This window comes from Pieris brassicae, chromosome 5 (genome assembly GCF_905147105.1).
Source record: "Pieris brassicae chromosome 5, ilPieBrab1.1, whole genome shotgun sequence".
NCBI lineage: Eukaryota > Metazoa > Arthropoda > Insecta > Lepidoptera > Pieridae > Pieris > Pieris brassicae.
The window spans coordinates 17,524,611-17,545,855 of record NC_059669.1 but is presented as its reverse complement, the minus strand read 5'-3'; the positions used below and the strand labels follow the sequence as shown (position 1 = coordinate 17,545,855).

Sequence of the window (21,245 nt, the reverse complement as noted above, 5' to 3'; positions counted from 1 at the left end):
AAATATTAATTGGTTCACATGGTGGGCTCAACAATCACAATTATATAGTAACATTGAAAATCACAATTTAAATGGAGTTTTACAAAAATCTTTAAATGCAAAAAATAATTGTACATTTATATAAATTAGTGTCAATAAAATGGCACAAATTCAGATGCTAATCAAAACATCAAGAAATATAATAACAAACTTATATTCTAAATCATAACCTAACAATACTTTGTAAATTGTGTAAATATTGTTAAAAACAATATTCGGACGAAGGTACAGCGAATGTGGTTTATAGGAATTCTTGTAAAAATTTTGGTTACAAAGTAATAAAGATATTGGAACTCAAAATGAAAGAATCTAGCTCTAACGTTTAACTTATTTTGGCTCTAAGGATGAAAGCATAAAGAAAGTCCTTAAAATATATATTTTAATTTCAAGAATTACATTTCCATAACAAAAGATATTTACTATATCCTACTTCTTTTCTATAAAAAGTGGTTTCATCGTATGTTCATTTTATATTGTTTAATTGTAAATGATGCTAGCTTAACAAACTTGGTTATTAACTTGAAATGATTAATATTGAGTAAATATAAAAAAAATCAGTAAAATTCTACATTAGAATAATCATTTAAGTGTTTTCTACAAGCGAAACATTAAAAAACATTGTTCTTTTTTCAGATTTTAGACCCGGAAATGATATTCGTTTTTCAAAAAAAATAGCTACAATTAAAATCTTAGCAGATTTTTTGGACCGCCTAAAAGCCGACCGGGGCAGGCTTGAGTTTTTCGACCATAGCTAGTACGCAAAACATCTTACCCTAATCTAGATATAAAAAAAATTAAATTGTCAACTCAGCGAGAAGTGTTCTCATATTTGACACTTGACCAACCTTCATAATTTCTTTGAAAGCCCTTATTAGATTAGCTTCAGTTTCGAGTTTTTTCGATATATTTCGCGCTCGACGCGTTATTTCTTGCGGGATCCCAGCTAATTTTGCGGCATTAAACCCATAAGATTTTGGACAAGCACCAGGGCTCAGTTTGTATAAGAAGGTTATTGTTTCTTCTGGGATATCATCTCTTTCCGTTTCCTCTGTTTCTACCATACATGCCTAAAAACATATAAAGCTAAAAATACAACTCGCACTATAAAAATAAATTTCATTAAACTATAAAAATCAAAGCAAGTATTATTTTCCGCTTTTATTAACAAAAGAGTGAAACAATTGCATGTCTCACCATAAAGGATTTTTAACATCATTAAACATAAATATAATTTTACAATCTAGATCTTTATCTGTTAATTACAGATTAAAACTCCGTATCGAAATAGCAATTGTAAAGTCAAATTGTCAGTTTTCACTCTACCGTCTTAGGTTTGATATCAAGAGACTAAACGTTTCAGATTTATAGACACAAGACATTTCGTATATACTAACCATATGCCCCAGTTGCACATTAGGGTGTGTCGCAAGGTGTGTGACGAGTGTGTGATAATGTGTGGAGAACAACACTCTACATCCACGCTCTGCCAATTCCACACACACACCACTCGCTATGGCCGTACCGTCGTATGTACTTGTGCCGCGACCTGATATAAAAAAAAATATTTTCAACCCACAAATAATTTCATCTAGTCTATCACACGCTTTAAATAAATCTAAATTAAAAACGTTTATAATATCATCACTGTTATTTTTCTTTAATTCAACTTGTTGACTGTATGACTGCGCAAGAGCCGGGCGCAATCCGAGGCTCGAGGCTGACATGGACTATGGGATATGTCGCTCGAGAAGAGAGCGCATGTAAGTCACTAAGACGAAAAGGACAACAGGTGACGCGGGTCCTGGCCAGCGGCCTCCGACTCGCTCATAACAGAGTAGCCCGTGCCTGGCTGGGGTTTAATAAGCGAATAAAGTGAGAGGGAGAGAGAACACTAGACTCTGCCCTGTAGTTTAAATTCTCGGGCACGGATCTGCCCAATCGTGAGAATTAATGTTAAAATACAAAAAACATCATTAAGAAAATAATGTCTAACGGAAGAAATTGTTTCTTAAGAGATTAGACGATTGTAACGTAATTTCAGCTGGTGAAGGAAAAACATTGTTAAATACTACGTTATAATAATTTTAATGTCGAAAGTTACTACGAAATTGAGCGTGTTTTTAATGTAATTTTTCGCCAAGAAACGCGTTATATAACGCGACACCTATAATTTATAACTAAAATCACTGCGACGACGTTACACTCTGAAACGCGCTAACAAAGTCAATTCGTCAAAGGATATAAACAACTTTTCGACCTTAGCCAATGCTTTTGGGCTAGTCAGTACTTAGACTGGTCAATGATCTACTCTTTAGGTCAGAGAAAAGGTAGCACCCGGCATATTTTAAAAGCCGGCAACGCACATACAAGCTTTCAAGGTAAGTGTTTATGGGCAGCGGTATAATTTAACATCAGGTGAGCCTCTTGCTCATTTGCCTCCTATTACATACAAAATCTTAAGAGCTATTTCTAAATCAAATTAATAAAAAAATTACTACACTATGTGCACCATTCGAGTTATCAAATTGCCTCATAATTAATAATAGAATTCAATTTAACTTGTGATTAGAAGTAGTGATATTATATATTTTTTTTTTTTTTTTATAAAATAGGGGGCAAACGGGCAGGAGGCTCACCTGATGTTAAGTGATACCGCCGCCCATGGACACTCTCAATGCCAGAGGGCTCGCGAGTGCGTTGCCGGCCTTTTAAGAATTTGTACGCTCTTTTCTTGAAGGACCCTAAGTCGAATTGGTTCGGAAATACTTCAGTGGGCAGCTGGTTCCACATAGCGGTGGTGCGCGGCAAAAATTGCCTTGAGAAACGCTCAGTCGTGGAACGTCGGACGTCGAGGTGATACGGGTGGAATTTTGTATTTTGCCTCGACGTCCGATGCTGAAACTCAGCTGCAGGTATTAATCCGAACAACTCCTCTGAACACTCTCCATGGTAAATGCGGTAGAAGATGCAGAGTGACCCCACATCTCTACGCAACGCCAAAGGATCGAGCCGCTCGGAGAGGGATTGGTCATCGACGATTCGAACCGCTCTTCGTTGGATACGGTCAAGTGGAAGGAGCTGGTACTGGGGAGCCCCCGCCCAGAGGTGAGAACAGTATTCCATGTGGGGCCGTATTTGCGCTTTATAGAGTTGCAAGCGGTGGCCCGGAGTGAAGTACCGTCTCGCCTTGCTGAGCACACCAAGCTTTTTGGAGGCTAATTTAGCCTTTCCCTCCAAATGACCGCGAAACTGAACGTCGTTCGATATGTCAACGCCAAGTATTCCGATGCTGGCTGTGGCTTCAAGAAGAGTGTTTTCGAAAAGAGGAGTAGCGACAAAGGGTATTTTTTTCGCGGAAAACGCGCAAACTTGTGTCTTCTTGGGGTTAAATTGGACTAGGTTTAGTCTACCCCAGTCCGAGACTCCACGTAAAAGAGTTTCGACTTCAGACACAAGTTTGTTCCGGTACTCATCGACAACTGCCCGAGAAATACCTGCCCGGCCAGTGTAAAGAGTATCCCCAGTGCTGTCGTCCGCATAGCAATGAATGTTGCTAAGTTGCAACATGTCATTGATATGCAGAAGAAACAGGGTCGGGGACAGAACACAGCCTTATGGGACCCCAGCATTCACGGGTTTAAGGTCGGAACATGCTCCGTCGACGACGACCTTGATGCTCCGATCGGCTAGAAAGCTGGAGATCCAGTCGCATAATTTCTCAGGAAGCCCGTAGGCTGCTAGCAGAGCTTTGTGCCACACCCGATCGAAGGCTTTCGCTATGTCCAAACTAACCGCTAGTGCCTCCCCCTTGGACTCAATTGCCTCTGCCCATCTATGAGTAAGGTATACTAGAAGGTCACCAGCTGAACGACCACGACGAAAGCCGTACTGATAATCGCTAATCAGCTGGTGGCCCTCTAGATAACTCAAGAGCTGGCCATTAATAATGGATTCCATTATTTTGGAGAACAAGGAGGTTATTGCGATTGGGCGATAGTTGGATGGATCAGTGCGATCGCCTTTTTTAGGGATCGGATGTATCGAAGCGGTCTTCCAGCACTTCGGGACAGTGCCGAGCGAGTACAGGTACCGGAAAAGGCGCGTCAGGACCGGAGCCAACTCAGGAGCACATGTACGCAGCACAATTGGAGGGATACCATCCGGCCCGCTCGACTTATGAATGTCCAAGGAAGATAGTGCTCTGCGAACAGCACGTTGCTGGAATGTGATTTCCGGCATTGAGTTATCACACCGCGAAATCGCCGGTGGTGATCTCCCCGGGTCATCCAAAGTCGAGTTGGACGCAAAGAGACAGCCCAAGAGGTCGGCCTTCTCCTTCGCAGTGTGGGCGAGCGAGTCATCCTCTCTGTGCAGCGGTGGTATCGATGGCTGACAAAAATTCCCTTGTACAGCTTTGGCGAGAGACCAGAAGGCTCGGGTCCCAGAAGGGAGTTGGGCCAATCTCTCGCCAAATCTGGCGATGTGCTCTGACTTTGCCTTAGCGATTTCCCGTTTGAAGGACCTGGAGGCTGAGTTATATGCTTTTTTATGTTCGCTGGTATTGGCATCACGAGATATCGCCGCCTCCGCCCATGCATTAAAGCATTCTCGCTTTCGACGCGATGCCGCCTTGCAAGAACGCTTAAACCAGGGCTGTGACCTGCCACCGATCGGCACCGCAGAGAATGGAATAAAAAGTTCCATGCCCTGCAGAACCACTTCGGCGACAGAGGCAGCGACGGAATCTGGAGCTTCCGACGAAAAGCACATAGGCCCCCAAGGGTAGGACGCAAAGAAAGACCGCATCCCATCCCAATCTGCTGACCGATAGTGCCAAATACGACGACAACCCGAAAAACGGGGCCGAGGAGGGCGCGTAGTAGGCACAGTACTCCGGACCACACAATGATCCGATGAACCCAATGGCGGGTCAACAGAGACTTGATAGGTCTCCGGATGTGAGGTCAGCAGAAGGTCCAACAAAGAGGGTTTATGACCATCCACATCTGGTATTCGCGTAATCGCAGGGACCATTTGTGACAGGTCGTAAGCTAAAGCAAAGTCGTGAAAGGATCTTCCCGCGTGATCGGTGGTTTCCGAACCGAGCCAATCGGCATGGTGAGCGTTAAAATCGCCAAGTATCACGATTTCAGCGGTAGGAACCCCTTCGAGCAGGGAATCTGTAGCCATTTGGATGTGCTCAATGAGTCGCTCAGTTTCGGTATTTCCGCTATGGGACCTATACAGGCATGCGTAGAATCGCGGATGGTCATCGCAGTCTACGCGCAGCCAGAGGCTAGATAGGTCCCTTCCTTCAAGCGACCCGAGGCGACGAGAACAGATATCCTCTCTGACGTACACGCAAACTCCCGCCCGCGGCACAAATGAATGTTCCAATTTGTACCCCGGGTAGGAGAGGTAGGAAGTATCAGCCGGGAAGGATATCTGAGTCTCAGTAAGGAAGAATAAGGCCGGCTTCGCAGTTTCGAGGTGAAAGTGAACCGCGTTAAGATTAGAGTTGAGCCCCCTAACATTGGTAAAGTCCACTGAGAGCGTGGAAGGGGATGCCTTCGGTAAATTCTTCCGTTTGCCCCGAGATCGAAACTTATAGTTTTTTGAGCAGTTTTTGCCCACCCCAGAATACGAAGGGCAGCCTGTGCATCCACCACCGAATACTGATTGTTCCGATGATGGACGCTCAGAGGGGGATTCTCCACAGCGGAAACGTGTGGTACCCCCCTGGGGTAATCTCTGTTTAAACTGCATCTTCATATTCTGGGGGAGGGGGGAATTGATGGGCTCCGGGAGTCTCACTCACCGCACGAAACGCGAGTACAATAAGATGAACCTATTGCATCACTTCACGCCGGTTTTCTGTGAGAGATGTATTCACGCCTATAATATTTTACAAATAATACTCACCTAATTCATCCAACAACACCAGGGAATGCAACGAGGCGTGTTTAATAATGGCCGCCGTCTCATTCATCTCCACCAGGAATGTGGAATGACCGGACAAAATATCATCAGAAGCCCCTAAACGAGTGAAGATGCGATCCACTAAACTGAGCTTACATTCCTGGGCTGGGACGTAGCTTCCCTGAAATATTTGTAAATTGAGAACAGCGCCATCTATCGCAAGCTAGACAAAATTGTGTCCTATAACTAACGACGTGATTAACTTAACATACTAACATAAATTGACACAAAATTAATAAACATTAAGCAATTGTATAAACATGCATTTTTGTTTAAAAAAAGTGCGTGCGTACAAAGTACACGTCAGAAGTGAAACTTTGTACTCACACACTATGTAAATTAATCATTAATAAATCATGTACCAGTATATGATCACTCCACGTATTTGTATATCTATGTTCATACTATACTTGCTAATGATAATATAAACAAATAAAAAATCTGCGTTTATGCTTCATGCTACGTTCGCTCTTTCTCACTCTCTCTCTCTCTCTCAATCGCTCTCTTTCTTTTCTTCGACAAACGCTGCACATATTCGTGACGCTAATATTATTATTATAGCGTTTCATCTGTAAAAATCTTAACCTTATGCACCTAAAGAAGTTTCACTTCAAAATTTCATAGCCACATTACACACGAGCATTAAATTTATCTTCAATCCCACACGTAGCCGTAATACATATACATATACATGTAACGTAAACATAAAATATAAACTATTCCGGAACGAGTGTTTACAACTATTTGCCTCCTCAGGTACGGGATATAGCAGACCTTTTACGAGTAAGCCTGCGACGTTTTTTGGCAGATGGACTCTAATGCAGCGTACGACGGTGGCGTGAAATATTTAATGTTGTTTTTTAATATATTTTTTTCTCATATAAGATATATAGAAGTAACTAATGAGAATAAACATATAAGGTTTATTTAAGTACTATTTTAATAAAAACCTATTTAAATACTTAAACATAACTCGGCGTCTCATTAAAACACTAAGTTCCGTTTCGTGAAATATTTACATTAATTAATATATTGAGGACATTTGGGTACTGATTGCATAACCTGATATCATTCTGGCATACGATAAATGGAAGCCCCCAAAATGTAAATGATTTTTCCAAATAAAATGGTAATTTTTTTCCGTCGACGATTCCAATAAATAATTTATTGTTAAACCAAGTATATTTTTATTATTATTCTCTATAGTCCCTCTTTTGTTTGTAGGCATCGGGGCTCAGACGTGTGATATATTATCTCCGATAGATTTGTATCGTAAAAATACTTTTCTGATCATCAAGAATAATATATATGTCGGAGTAAAGAAGTTAAATCAGAGAGTTAATTGAATCTCTAGGCAGTTAATTAAATGTCGATATTCAATCAAGTCGCTAGCATTTTGATTTAAATAAGTCGAGCAGAGTCGAAAACATTTAACTATCTGTTTGACCGAAAGCCAGCGTGTTGATTAACAATGTAAAACAAGACTCCGCCATGATTATTTCATTTGTTATTGTTATTTCGGTGTGATTGTGAAGAACTAAGAGGTTAGGTAAGTCTTGTTGCCTAGGGACGTTTAGGAAACTCGTTAAACGTTTCGTTCACACTTGTCTGACGGTACTTTAGCCACTAGATTGAACATCGATTCTTATTTAACTGTCTAGATATTCAATTACCTCTCTGATTTAACTACTTTACTGCGACATATATACAGTGTAAACTTTATATAATGACGCTGATGGGACTGCATTTTATGGCGTTATAGAGTTGTCGTTAAATGGAGACAAGAAAAACGTATTTATAATCCATGACTCCTACTTATTAGTCATGGTATGTATAAAGGTGAATTTGGTTCTAAATCATTGCGTTAATTTGGATAATACCATTATTATCGAACTTACTTTACCCTCAGTAGGTACCCTCTTTTTTTTTCTCTTTATAATACAAAATAATATAATCAGAATATGTTACATTAGAAAACCGCTGTGGTTTGTATTAATGTAACCATCGCAGTCTTGTTTAGGAGCGCGACAATTGCATATAAAAGTAGTATTTTAATTTACTGTTTATGTTGGTTAGCGTTAGGCTATCTAATATCTGATTGGGTAAACCATTTATTAGTCGCGGTAGCAAGTACCTAAACGTTCTTTCGCCATATACGTTGTTTGTTATATTAGGGTTTCCGGTAAAAAATCGCTTGTTATCGATAAAGCCGTAGTTGCCTAATATATAAGGTAACGAAATGTAAATAATTATTTACAACTGATTTAATAACAACATTACTTATTTTACGTAAGTGCGTTAAATAAGGATTTTTCTCATTTAAACTTTTAAATTAATATACTTAAATAGAACATAATATGTATTTACCAAATGCGAAAGGACAGTTAATAGTCCAACTTGTCTCATTAGAGTTGACTTTCCGCCCATATTAGGTCCCGTTAGTAATAACAAACTCGCTCCGTTCTCCCCAAGGGATGTATCGTTTGGGATGAAATCGTTCACAATTGGTATGCAGGGGTGACGGCCTTCTACTATGCTTATGTAGGGCTGAAATTTTATAAAAATCTAATTTAAAAAACATCACACACATATTTAATATGGAAGAAACCAATTATTTGAAATCTTATAAAATAATTATACAGTACATATATGGGACCTAGATTCAATGCCTGGCGAAATAATAATTGCTTTGGAGCCAAATCTGATATATCAAAAAAATATTTATTTAGGAAAAAATATAAAAATTATCAAATAATAATAATATTTATTTCTTCTCTCACATATACATAGAAGGTTATTATGATTAAACTAAGATGATAACAGTTGGAAGTGTATGTGAGAGACTGGTCTCTGTAACTGAGCCTCTCCTCCACCGGACCGGAACACGTACAATCAGGTCATTTGTTATAAGATACAATAGAAGAAAATAAGCAAGTGCTGTGTGAGTGCGCACGCGCGTGTGTTTGTGCGCGCGCGTGTGTGGGTGTGTTACAGAGTAACTAGTACTTCTGTCCGTTTCATCATAACTCAATGTCTTCAGCCAAATATAACCGTTTTTTTACATTCATATTTCGATAGTGGGTAAATGTTAATTTTTTCATTTAATATATTATACAAGTAACAGCCTAGGAAACCAAAGAATCTTTGCGAGAAAGAAGTTGTCCATCGTGTAATACGACAGCAAACTTTATGTTTAATCCGCTTGTTTATATTTAATTCGGGGTCGTAACTAGTTTTATAATGTTGTTTTAAGACTGTGTTGAGAATAAATAATTCACGAATTGTTAACACATCGGCTAGGGCATAAAGCTCTTTAGTGGGAACAAGAAAAGGTAAGGAGTTACTTACTTTTGCTCGTTGGGCTCTTTCAAGTTTTAGTAGATTGGTTTTGGAAGCATAAAGCCTGATATACTGCTTTAATAATTCTATTGTCTGCTAAGTCTTACAGTTTAAGATGTAAATAAGTTTACGAGTTCTGCATGAGAGAAGATCCACGTGAGAATTAAAACTCAAGTTACTATCGATAACTTCACCTAAATACTTAACACTATAGGCAAGGAAAATGCTTTTGCAATGGCAGTAATATAGTTGTATAAATAAAAAAAAGTATTGTAACCTGAGTATCGCCAAATGTAAGCTCAGGCAAACAAATATCGCTCGTCTGTTGTCTAGCGAATTCGCAAAGCGACAGTAACACATCGAGCGTCGCCACGCACTGTACGGCAGCGGCCCATTGCGAATAATGACTGGAGAATTTCTCAAATATTCTACGACTGAGATCCTTTAGTACTACGCGTTTTTGCTCTTCGGCCGCCATCATGCGTGCGAGGAAGTCCTAGAATTAATAAATTGGCCACTTGGGAATAATTTTACAGTTCTAGATAAAAAATATTATCGGTTTTAGTGGTATAGAAGTATTTTTTTGTTTATAAACGCATTTCTTTTATTAATGTGTTCTCTAATTACTTAAAAGGCCGGCAACGCACTCACGAGCCTTTTAGCGACCATGGGAGGCAGTATCACTTAACATCAGGTGAGCCTCCTGACCGTTTCTATAAAAAAACACGCCAAGAGATTTTTTTCTCTAGAGATATTTTTTTTAATTAATTATTATTGTTATATATTGTTATTTAACCAGTAAGATAAATATATTGTTAACGGAAAATTAATTAAATGTTTTAAGTGTAATGAAATAATATTTTATACACGCCATAAACAAAATACACACAAAACATACCTTTGTCTCGGCAGTAGAATATCTCTTAAATCCCTTTCTAGCTCCTTCCATATGATAATCTCCTCCTGCTTTGGATGCGGCATTTTGCGGTATTTCCATTTGGTATCTCTTTTTATCACTACCCACATATTTTATCTGAAATTTTGTATAAATATAGACATACGTTGTACAAACAGTCACGAACGGATCGTAACGTAATAAAAACAGGTGGTTTTGGAACAATGAAGTTTACCTAAACACTTCTTCATAATTTTTTATCAGTATTTTTTTTTATTGTTATGTCATTACAGCTAATATTAATTCAATAAAAAAATACGTAATCATAAATAGAAGAAAACTAACCAAAGATTTACAGACTATTGAACAACATGAATGGCATTGACAATTCTTGGATAACTAAAACTTTAATGACGTCAGACAACAACTTTGTTGCGTTTAACAACTGTAACAACTGCTCATATTAGGTTAAAAATATAACAAAATTTATCAAGAGTTTTTTTTTTTATAAAAGTATATAAAAATTTACCCTGCATTTGAAGTATTTCTCCTGCTCCACCAAGTATTCCTTCAGCTCCTGCTCAATTTCTTCTATCAGCTCCAAGGTGTTGTCATACTCTTGGTCCACACCTGCCTCCGGCAAAATTTTTCCTTCCTTCTCCGCTTGAGTTTGATTGAAGCCTTCCTGTAATTTCATTGATATTTGATGAGAAAAATATGCCGCTCGTCAGAATAAAATTAATAATTTTTTATTCAAGCGAAAAAAAAGAAAAGAAGAGCGCGAGACTTCTCCGTCATCCCTTTTCATCCAAGTCTTTGGTAACCTCTGTCCATACATACTGAATGCTCCAGCACTATCGAAATCTTATCGTATCATAAAAAAATTAAAACAAAAAAAATGCCTAAATACCAATATTTTTTTTGGTGTGTAACAATATTCATTTATTTGTTTAGAATCTGTGTCGGTAATCTTCTTTTCGTGTGAGGTGTTGCCACCCCTGGAGAAAAAAGGTATATGTGATAATATGGGTTTTTATTATAGGTATTTATATTATATTATACACATATATTTATAGGTATTTAATTATAAATATTTCCTATTAAATTACCTACTTATATTATAAATGTGAAAGAGGTCTTGTCTGAAACTAAACAACAAAAATAAAACAGGGTAACGAAAATAAAAAAAAATACTTGGTAAATGTACTCAATACGGGTAAGCGCTGGCTGACTGCGCTCGGTACTAACATTGACAGTTCGACTACGTCACTAAGATGGCCGCCAGTCGCTATATCAACGTGCGGGACTTATATATTTTACTTTTGTCTGCTTAAGTTTAATAACTTATGACGAATTTTTTTATATCCGTTTGTTAAAAAATCTCCCAATCGATGGATTCAAACTATTGGAGATAGTTAAACTATTCAAATTAAACTCACAAAAAGATTTCGATCGGCATTACCACATATTTTGACATTTTGTGGATCCAAAAACTAGCACACATACAACGTACGCTTATAACAACTCACAACCACGCACACACACCATTCACATACCCATATATTCACGCATACTCACGGTCTTACACGACTTTTGTTTGATTAGTAACACTAAGACTCATTTTTCTTAGAAAAATTGTTATTAACATACACCATGTACCACGGAATTGCAATCCAGTTTCACACACAAGTCCTCCCTAGTGTGGGGGCTAGCGTTAGATCAATTTTGTCACAACCATATTTCGGTCATGAATAACGTATTGAATCAAATCATTACTTTGAAATCTTGTATTTACTTGAAACTGGCATAAAGTTAAAGCTATTGCCATAATATTAAAAAAAATTGTATTGGTATGGCGCAGAAACTGCTTATATTTATTTTCATATACAGGTATGGCCAAAAAACGCAACAAGGGGGTAGATGAGGTCAACAGCAGCAAAAAATTGTTCTACGAAAGGTCTTTAAACTGAACCCCTGCAGAGTTATAATTTATTTTGCATGTTTATAAGAAAATTTACGTTTTTTAACTAATTCCTATTAAAAATCGAAAAAACCTGTATCTTTTTAATAATATCCACTAGATAGATACTGATGTGACCTTGCGTTAGACATGCTATTTATGGTTATTTATGGTTGTTTATTGGGTGTATTGAAGATCGGTTGTACACGACTTTTTGGCCACCCTGTATTTTAAATACCTTAAAGAACTTCAAAGTCTCTCTATAATCAGGATATTTCCCGTCCGGTGATAGCTGTGTGATCCTCTTCAATAAGGCAGAGTCAGTATCGCAGAATAATTCTGTCAGCTTCAATGCAGCAGTATACCCATTGAGTACCGAAATAAAATCCAGTACTTTTTTTTTCGAATAAGTCTTCTCTTCATATAAAATAGCTCTCGAATCGGGATGATCTTTTGATTTCTTCAAGTTCCCGAGGGCGTGGACTCTGAAATATGTGATTAGTCACTGTGTTATGTAATATATTTGGCAAATCTTTGTCAAGTAAAAAGAAATGTATCTCTCAGAAACTGCTGAACCTATATTGATGACTCATACTGTTGCCTAAGTTGAAACATATCAATTGAAATCAAAGATCATGGATATGACTTTTAGGTCCATATTCTAATTAGTCTCAAAATTCGGTATTTAAAGGCCGGTAACGCACTTGCGAACTATCTGGCTATGTGATCTTCCTTCCCGTTAGACCCGTTATATATAAAAAACTCTCTAACTAATATAAAAAATCTCGTCTCGAGCGCTGTCAAACGTCATACAGAAAAAATGGTTTGACAGCTCTTAAAACTAGATTTAAGTTTGATTGTTCTATACGGGCTTTAGTTTGTGAGATATTTGAGGACTGTACGAATTTTTTTATATTACACAAAATAAATCTTTTCATACTTAGCCAAAAGCCGTTCCAGATCTGGCAACGTTGTCAGCAAGCTCTTGGCCTCTTGACAGATGTCCTGATTTTCAAATAAAGTTTTGATGGCTTTTTGACGTTCCTTGATCACTGTCAAATCACAGCTCGGGGAACATACCCATTGATATAGTAATCTGTGGTGAAATATTTTGTATGTTAGGACGTTATTACGAAGATTACGGAAGTAATGATGAAAAATGTTTAGGTCTGGGAATCCAAATGTCTGATACTGTTACGGGATCACTAGGAAGCGTTCAAGTATTACGTCACGGAATTTTTGGAGATTATTAATGTTAGATCCTTAATCTTTTAATGATGAGAAGGTATAAGTAGGTTAAGAAAATCACGATAGTTTGATCACGATCAAATGAAAATATAGAAAAAAAATTTGTAAAAAGAAATATATAATTTGATGTTACAATGAACAATACCTTTTTCCCATAGGGGTAGAGCATAAATTCAATTTATCATAGAGACACCCCTCATCCTGTACTATACGTAGATTTCTCAACGTAATAGAATCCAAGACCATAGTACTACCACCAGTCCATTGGGTCTTCTCATTTTGCAAAGTCATGTTTAGCACGTCAGGGGGTGTATATTCAGAGAACTGAGACATACCTACACAAATAAAATAAATAAATCAGTGGCGCTACACCCTTTTTAGGTCTGGGCCTCAGAATACAGTATATGTCATGATCATGTAGGCCTGTAATAGGCAAGTAGGTGATCAGCCTTCTGACACACGCCGTCGATTTCCTCACGATATTTTCCTTCACCGTTCGAGCGAATGTTAAATGCCGGAGATCGAAATTACGACCTCAGGGATAAGATACGAACAGTGAAGCGACTAGGCCAACACTCCTCTATACCTACACACGTAAATATAACAATCGAAATCATGAAAACATTAACTATCTTTATATAAAAAATGCCTTATTTTTTCTGTGTGGACCTAATGTAAAAGACTTACTAAGTGAATAGTATTGTTTTTAGGTAATAAGTTACAAACTTACTACATAAAATACATTATAAAGATCAATTGTAATATATAACACATAATAACATTAAAAAAGTGTATAAAGTTATGAAGAAGGTTTTACCTAAAATTTGTATATCAAGCAAACATTCCGTGAGAAATGCTACACAGCCTCCCAGAGCTTTAATTGCTAAACTACTGTTCGTAGACGGCGTTAGACCCAAAACATCACCTGGAAATAACAAGAAAGTATGATTTTGACGAATAAAACTACAGTTGATAAAAATTAGAAGCTGTTATACACTCTTAAACGTACACTTTAAGCAGTGATGAAAAAAGACACACAGTCATAAAAATAACTATTGAAAATATATACAATAATACTGGGGAATCCATAATGTTAACGTGTTTCCCAACGTATGTGCCATCTCCCAAAATTTACTCTCCTAAAATTCTAATATTTATATATATATATATATATATATTGCTCACTAAAGAAACGAAATGATAGGATAGAAAGAAATTATGATATTTTTTTAACGAAATATATAACGAAAAACTATAATGCTAATTCCAAATAATTTTAATAACGATTTTTATAATTTAAGGAGATCCTATTACAGAGATTTTATATTAGGTTACAATTTGGTTAGCTTCAGTCTCAAGTCCTCACGTAGTGTTAAACAGCCGATTTCGATTGCCCCCTTTAACAATTAAATTGCCCCAATAGGGCGTGGATCTCAGTTTTTTGTACACGTCCGAAGATTTTAATACGTGATAATAGTATATATAATGCACTATTACGAATCTATTCTCGTTTCGGACTAACTTGAGGGAGGATAAGTGTATTTTGTTACTGTGTCGTCCGTAAATACATATGTTTAAACAGTGAATCGTAAAACGCTTTTGCTCTTCAGTCTAATTAGATAAATTACTGTTATGTACATTTAGTTACTTTTAAACTATTTACACTATGACTACAATGTTTAAATCGGGAAACAAAGCTTATAGCTGTAATTTAATATATATATATATATATCTTTGTATATGTAATGTGTACTTCGTATCTTAGTAATATTAACTTTTATTTTTTCTAAAACAGATTTTACTTTTACGACTTTGTTGCCGGGGTAAGGGAATTTTACTGTGAAGAAAATGACGAAAACTGTCTAATACCTTTTTAGATCTATGCCATTATATACGGGTATCAAAAGTACGTTAATTTCGAATAGCTATTACAGAAATTTGGTACAAAAATAATATATAATTTAAAATAATACATCAGAAATTCATGTGACGATGCAACGAATTGAAATTGGTCACTATTTTTCAATTTAGTTCTTCGTTCCTTTATGTTTACTTGGGTTTATATATAAAATATTTTTGTATAAATGAAGTGGAGTTATAACTCCATTCACAGCAGTGATCGAAAAGACCGAAGTGAGAAACTAGAACTAAATATTTTTTTTTTATTAAAAATCTTTTTCTTATGCGAGTAATAAATTTACGTTTAGATGTGTATTAATCTAAATTACAGTAACAAACATCATATGAAATTAACAATATTATATAACATAATTATCTACCTTCATGTAAAAATTGCAATATCCCCTCCGGCCACTGTCCATTATCATTTGTCCTATAATATTTTTCGGCCAACAATTTCAGCGTTTTCTCTGGTGGCGCCATATTTAACGTTTCCCTTCTCGCACTATGACAATGTGTGGACAGGAGTTTGCTTGTTCGTACTGTGCATGACTTGCGATCGGAGATAATCTAATAAAATGCAACATTTCATTGTTTATATTGCATAAAAAATCTATGTACGGCTATTTAGTAATCATTCAGTATTGCAACAACTTTTCACAAATAACATCTGATCTAACAAATCTTACCAAAGCAGGCGGGAAATGCGCAAGAGTTGTGAGCAGCCGCGAAGAGTGTTTATCGTCTTTAAACTGACCGATGTGGAATTGACCTATAGACGTATCAACAAAACACACCCCGTACGTACTTATTCCATTGTTTTCCTGAAACATTAGAAATATACTATAGAATAAAGATATTAGAATTTTCTTAGAAACAATCACCTATTTGCTCAAAGATGAATGAACCCCCCAGAAATGTGTGTCACCAACGCCCCAGTTGCCCAAGGGCAGATTCACAAGGAGCTGGGACAGGAGGGCCTGCTATGGCCTACTCCCAGGCCTGTATACGGTCTTGTTTTAGCACAAATTTTTCAATGTAATTGATTTTATTGTATAAACTAGTTCTGTTACTGGATATTGTATTATAAGAATTGGCTTATTCATAAACTTTGACTGTTTTGAAGTACGTAATTGCAGTGTGTTCTATTAACTGACTCAAAATATACCAAACGAAAATAACTAATATTGTTTAAGGAAAGTAATAAAAACAATACCTCTTCAGCGACAGCCATCATAAATGGCGAGTTCGACTCCGAAGGACCATTGTCTTGAAGGCCGCAAACTTGTGCCCCTCGCACAGACACTTGGCAAATCTCACGACGGACCACTTTGTCGTGCTTACTTGTTTTTTGTTCTATATATAAATACAAATAAAGTTATACATTATTAATGTATAATGTTGTAGCTTTTTAAAACTGAAATTACTTTTACAATAGCTAGTATGTTTATTGTTTTTTTTAGTCTTGTGAACACATATAAATAAGCGATAAAAAAGAGTGAGACAGAGAGCTGAGTATTTCTTGCCAATTCTTCTGATCCATTTTGAGAACAGCCAAAAAAATGTTAAGTTAGGGTAATTCCAGTATTGACGGGAGATTATATCCGTATGTCAAACTGGAATTAACTTAGAATCTCTTAGAGTATTTTTTACCAAATTTAAACACAATACGTTGAATAATTTTATTTTAAGAATAAAAAAATTAACTTTATTTTAATATTAAGTCAAAAATATATAGAATTACATACCTAGTTTACATCTATCCTGCATCATATCAGGGGTCTCTGTTTGTTCAACTCGTGCTACTTTATATCCCTTAGACACTAAAGTTGAAGACATTCGCGCGTAGGCACTTTCCGGAAACCCCGAATGGGCAAATTCACCCTAAAAGTTATAATTACCTATTGAATTTTTAAATTAGTTTAGTGACTAATTAAGTGTTTGTGAGAACTAATAAATCAAATTATTTTGAGTTTTTTTAAAAGTGAAAATTTCTTGTAAAGCAGGGTTGGTCTAGTGGCTCAAGTATAAAAGAAGGGATGCTGGTCCATCCCTGCTAGCACTGGACCCAATCTCCTCTAGCTCCAACTACAAAACCGAACAGCCCAGCCTGGGAGGAAGTGGCCATGCGCCACTGAACCCTGAGGTGGTGCGTTCGAGTCACCACTATGCAGCAATTTCATTTTCCTAAATGTATAAACACTTGATCCTATGGATATCGACGGTCTGTGTCAGGAACAGACAGCCGATCACCTACGCCTATTATGAATGATGACAAGCGTAAAAAAGAATTTGTAATGTCTGGAATAATACTTTACCTTCATGTAAGAGAAGCCCAGTTCATTGACACCCACAGCAGCATCCATATGATACAACTCATAGAACTTTCCCACTTTAAAGAAAAGTACACAATCGTAGTGCGCTGATTTTAACTCCCACCACTGTCTATGAGCCTAGAATAATAAAAATTCATTAATAAATTATTTTAGGTATGAGACTCGTTTTTATTAATTAAGAAATAAAAATACTTTGTATAAATAATTTAAGTATATATTTTTATTATTTACTATAGAATGAATTAGAAATAATAATTCAGTTTTGGGATAAAATCACACAAAACTGAGAAAAATACGAAACTTAAACAAAATCAGAATTGCCTTGGTCATATCTTTTTTTAACCAACTATGCAATTTCTGTGATTTAAAATTATTTATTTAGGTTTCCTAATTCTAATTTAGTGTGACATAATTCTAAGTCATATCAAGATTTTTTTTTACTTCATAAATTCCAACCGCCAATAACCAGTGTTGCCCTAATGGAGTGAGAGTGCAACTTAGCTGATTAACTACTTATCTATAAGAAATAAAAATTATGAAACAGATACTGAAATCAGAGACCAAGACTAAGGCTTGTAGGGCCAATTTTTTTAAAATATTCTAATTTAGAGACAAGCTCAAGGTTTAAACATTAATTTCGTTATCAACCCAGTTAATTAAATTATTGTTTTAATTTTACTTTTTCAATTAAAATCTTTTGAATTTTTTTATTTACTTTCATATTTGAATATCAGATTTTTTGATAATTATAACACAATTTTCACATCAATGTAAGCTTATACCGGAGTCTGACTCTTCATAAATTCCTTAGGTACATAAAGTGTGGTTGGTTCATATTCTGGATGGTCTGGCCTATGTCCCTTGGCATCTTTGATTTTATCCGGCTTGAGCCAGTCTAGTTTGCAATGAACCCAATCACCTTCCTCAGCAATAACTGGTGATTCTTGAGACTCAGTTTTAACTTGAATTCTACAAAGTATTAAACATATAGAAATACTCTTAAGGAAAAATACTGAATATAATCAACAAAAAATCCCCATGGCAATACATACTAACAACAAATATCACATAGTGATGTTAGAAATATAATAAAACTTACACAACTGGAGTCTTCTTAATTTTACTTTTTGGTGTAACAGAAGGGTCATATTGAAAACTTTCTTGCAATTTATTTCCTAATGAAGTATTCTCCTTTGTTTTTATTTTATTATCTTCTGGAAATTTAAACAAATGACTGGTGTTTCTAATGGAGATTACTAAGAGATAGAAAAGATAAGTTTTTCTCACATTTACTTTGCTTATATTAGACAAACAACTTAGATGATGTAGCAAAATAATAAAGAAAGTCTTACCTTTGTTTTCAGTATCAGAATCATCTGTATCACAAGGATTAAGACGGATTCTCTTTCTTTTCTTTGGTGCAATTGGAGATTCATCGTCTGTGTGATTATTTTTGTCTTCTCTTGGAGAGGGTGTGGTTTGCCTTTCTCTCTTTTTGTCTGCAACATAAATATAATTCTATTCTTAGCATGAAGTTGTCAATATTTAATATACCTTTATAAAGCGTATATTAGTTTTTATTCAACCGCGCTAAGAAAAGTAAACACCACACGATGCATGGAATCTTTAGACATCGAACCACTATGTTTAGAAACATTAAAAAGAAAGTGAAGAACTTAATGAGCTTACTTTCTATAGTCTCTACAGTTTCAGTAGTATTTTTTATTTCATTAGTTACACTAAGTTTCACTTTCTTCGTACTTGGCGGAGTTTTGGTAAAATAATTAAAAAGAGTATTATTAGCGCCGACGGTATTTCGCTTAGACATTTTTATCCGACTAAGTAAAATAGAGACCAGAAAAATAACAATAAAGATTGTATGTAAAATGTTGGTTGCGATGGATCAAAAGCTCAAAACGGCGGTCTTAAATTTTTGCCGGTTCAGTCACGATGTCAATTGTCATAATTTTAAATTCGCTAAAAGTTGTTGATAATTTGAACAGTACGAAACTAAGTTTTACTAAAAAAAAATGTATTTGATTGCATACTGCAAAATAATAGGAAACTTTTATGGTTCAGATTTTTGATCATAATACGCCTCTTGGATATCGTGGCGAAGCTACGGTAACGCCATCTGTCGGTTAACGGCGGCAACTCGAGGTCGTTTTTCTCATAGACGTGAACATATGATTCGCATAAAATTTACTGCACTTTTTGTATGTTTGTTTATTTAAAACAGAATAATCGATATCATGAGCCAAACTATTATTAAGTGTGGATTTCAGAATATTTACGGAGACTTTAGACTATTGTAAGTAACACGACCTATAAAATATTCTTTCAAATTCACCGCATATATTATTTTTACTACGTATTTATTTGATTGTAAGATAGATTATCATATTACTAGTAACGGGATGTTCAATTTATTTAAAAAATATAGGGCACTTTTCCAAAGCCATCATGTTCAGGAGGTCGTCGAAATGGTGATGGTGGAGAAGGAATCATCCGTGGAAAAGTAATACCACAGACCAGAGTAAGTAATCGGTCAAGCGGTCTGTTGGAATCAGCCTCGAGAAAGTCAAGTAGAAAAATATTAAAAAGGTTGCACTATCGCCCAAATGTTCCCAGGTAAGGAACATCTGATTGAACATTCAACTGGTTGAATAACGTAAGCCGTATAGCTGATCGCACGTGAAACGCCCAAGAGTTGCCTAAATCTGCCGCGCCACTAGCGTTATCCAAGAGGCGTATACCTATTCCTGGAATTACCAAATAGAAAACTTAATTCCTACATAGTGAAATAAAAGTTTCATAAGCCTAATAAGGCTTCATCCCCTAATGTGCACAAATGGTTCGTCTACATGCACTCGCTCGTACGGTGAAGGAAAACATAGTGATCAAACCGGCATATAAAATATAAGAATCGACTATATAAGTCGGGCAGAAGGCAAGACCTACTTGTCTAAGAAACAATAATGATCAAAGAAACGGATCCAGTTTAAGGCTAAAACTAGGGCTTTGAATTATTATTTTATGTGAAAGGAAAACGCTATGCCCCCTGGCGTGGGTTAAAATACTTCATATAAAATTTTTCCCAATTATTTACTTACTGATGACTTACTTGAATACAAAACCAAGTGTCTTAAAATATCTTCCTATAACATCTTCATCAGTTACATACTCAGTCAGCATCTGCTCGTAGTTGATAGTTAAAATTGAACAAAAAAATCTAACACTTATAATACAAATGACCTTTATTAAAAAAAATAATTACATAATAATAACAAAAATCAATAATTGCACTAATCATACTACAACATATTCGATAGAATAGGTCTCTAAAATAATTATATTATATATATATCCCTTATTGGTATTAAAAGAGTTACTAGTTGGTTAGTTAACCAAACAGTATCTATACAATATAATTTTTGGAATGTTTAAACTAATATTGCAGTTTTTAGCTAGTAAAATTTCATTTTTATACTTGTACTTATTTTTGATTAAATTCTACTTCTGTAGCTGGCACTGTAAATTAAGAAGTCAA

The 21,245-nt window shown here is 35.9% G+C and overlaps 1 protein-coding gene across 4 annotated transcripts; it reads right to left on the bottom strand.

The window, feature by feature from the left end:
- Positions 1-26: 26 nt before the first annotated feature.
- On the bottom strand, positions 27-19,610 carry LOC123710054 (probable DNA mismatch repair protein Msh6). 4 transcript variants are annotated; one of them, XM_045661738.1, is made up of 20 exons: positions 19,385-19,610; positions 19,048-19,194; positions 18,795-18,951; positions 18,478-18,664; positions 17,678-17,812; positions 17,108-17,243; positions 16,576-16,715; positions 16,049-16,183; positions 15,740-15,929; positions 14,278-14,385; positions 13,606-13,795; positions 13,153-13,308; positions 12,451-12,697; positions 10,782-10,937; positions 10,256-10,390; positions 9,635-9,853; positions 8,386-8,565; positions 5,962-6,139; positions 1,434-1,585; positions 27-1,106 (listed from the first exon to the last, which is right to left on the bottom strand). In XM_045661738.1, the coding sequence occupies exons 1-20, from the start codon at positions 19,521-19,523 to the stop codon at positions 834-836; spliced, it is 3,360 nt and encodes a 1,119-aa protein (XP_045517694.1). In that variant the 5' UTR covers positions 19,524-19,610; the 3' UTR covers positions 27-833. The 4 variants fall into 4 exon arrangements, with proteins under 4 accessions (XP_045517694.1, XP_045517695.1, XP_045517696.1 ...); XM_045661739.1 differs by having other exon boundaries at positions 18,795-18,909; XM_045661740.1 differs by having other exon boundaries at positions 18,795-18,906.
- Between the last annotated feature and the right edge of the window lie 1,635 nt (positions 19,611-21,245).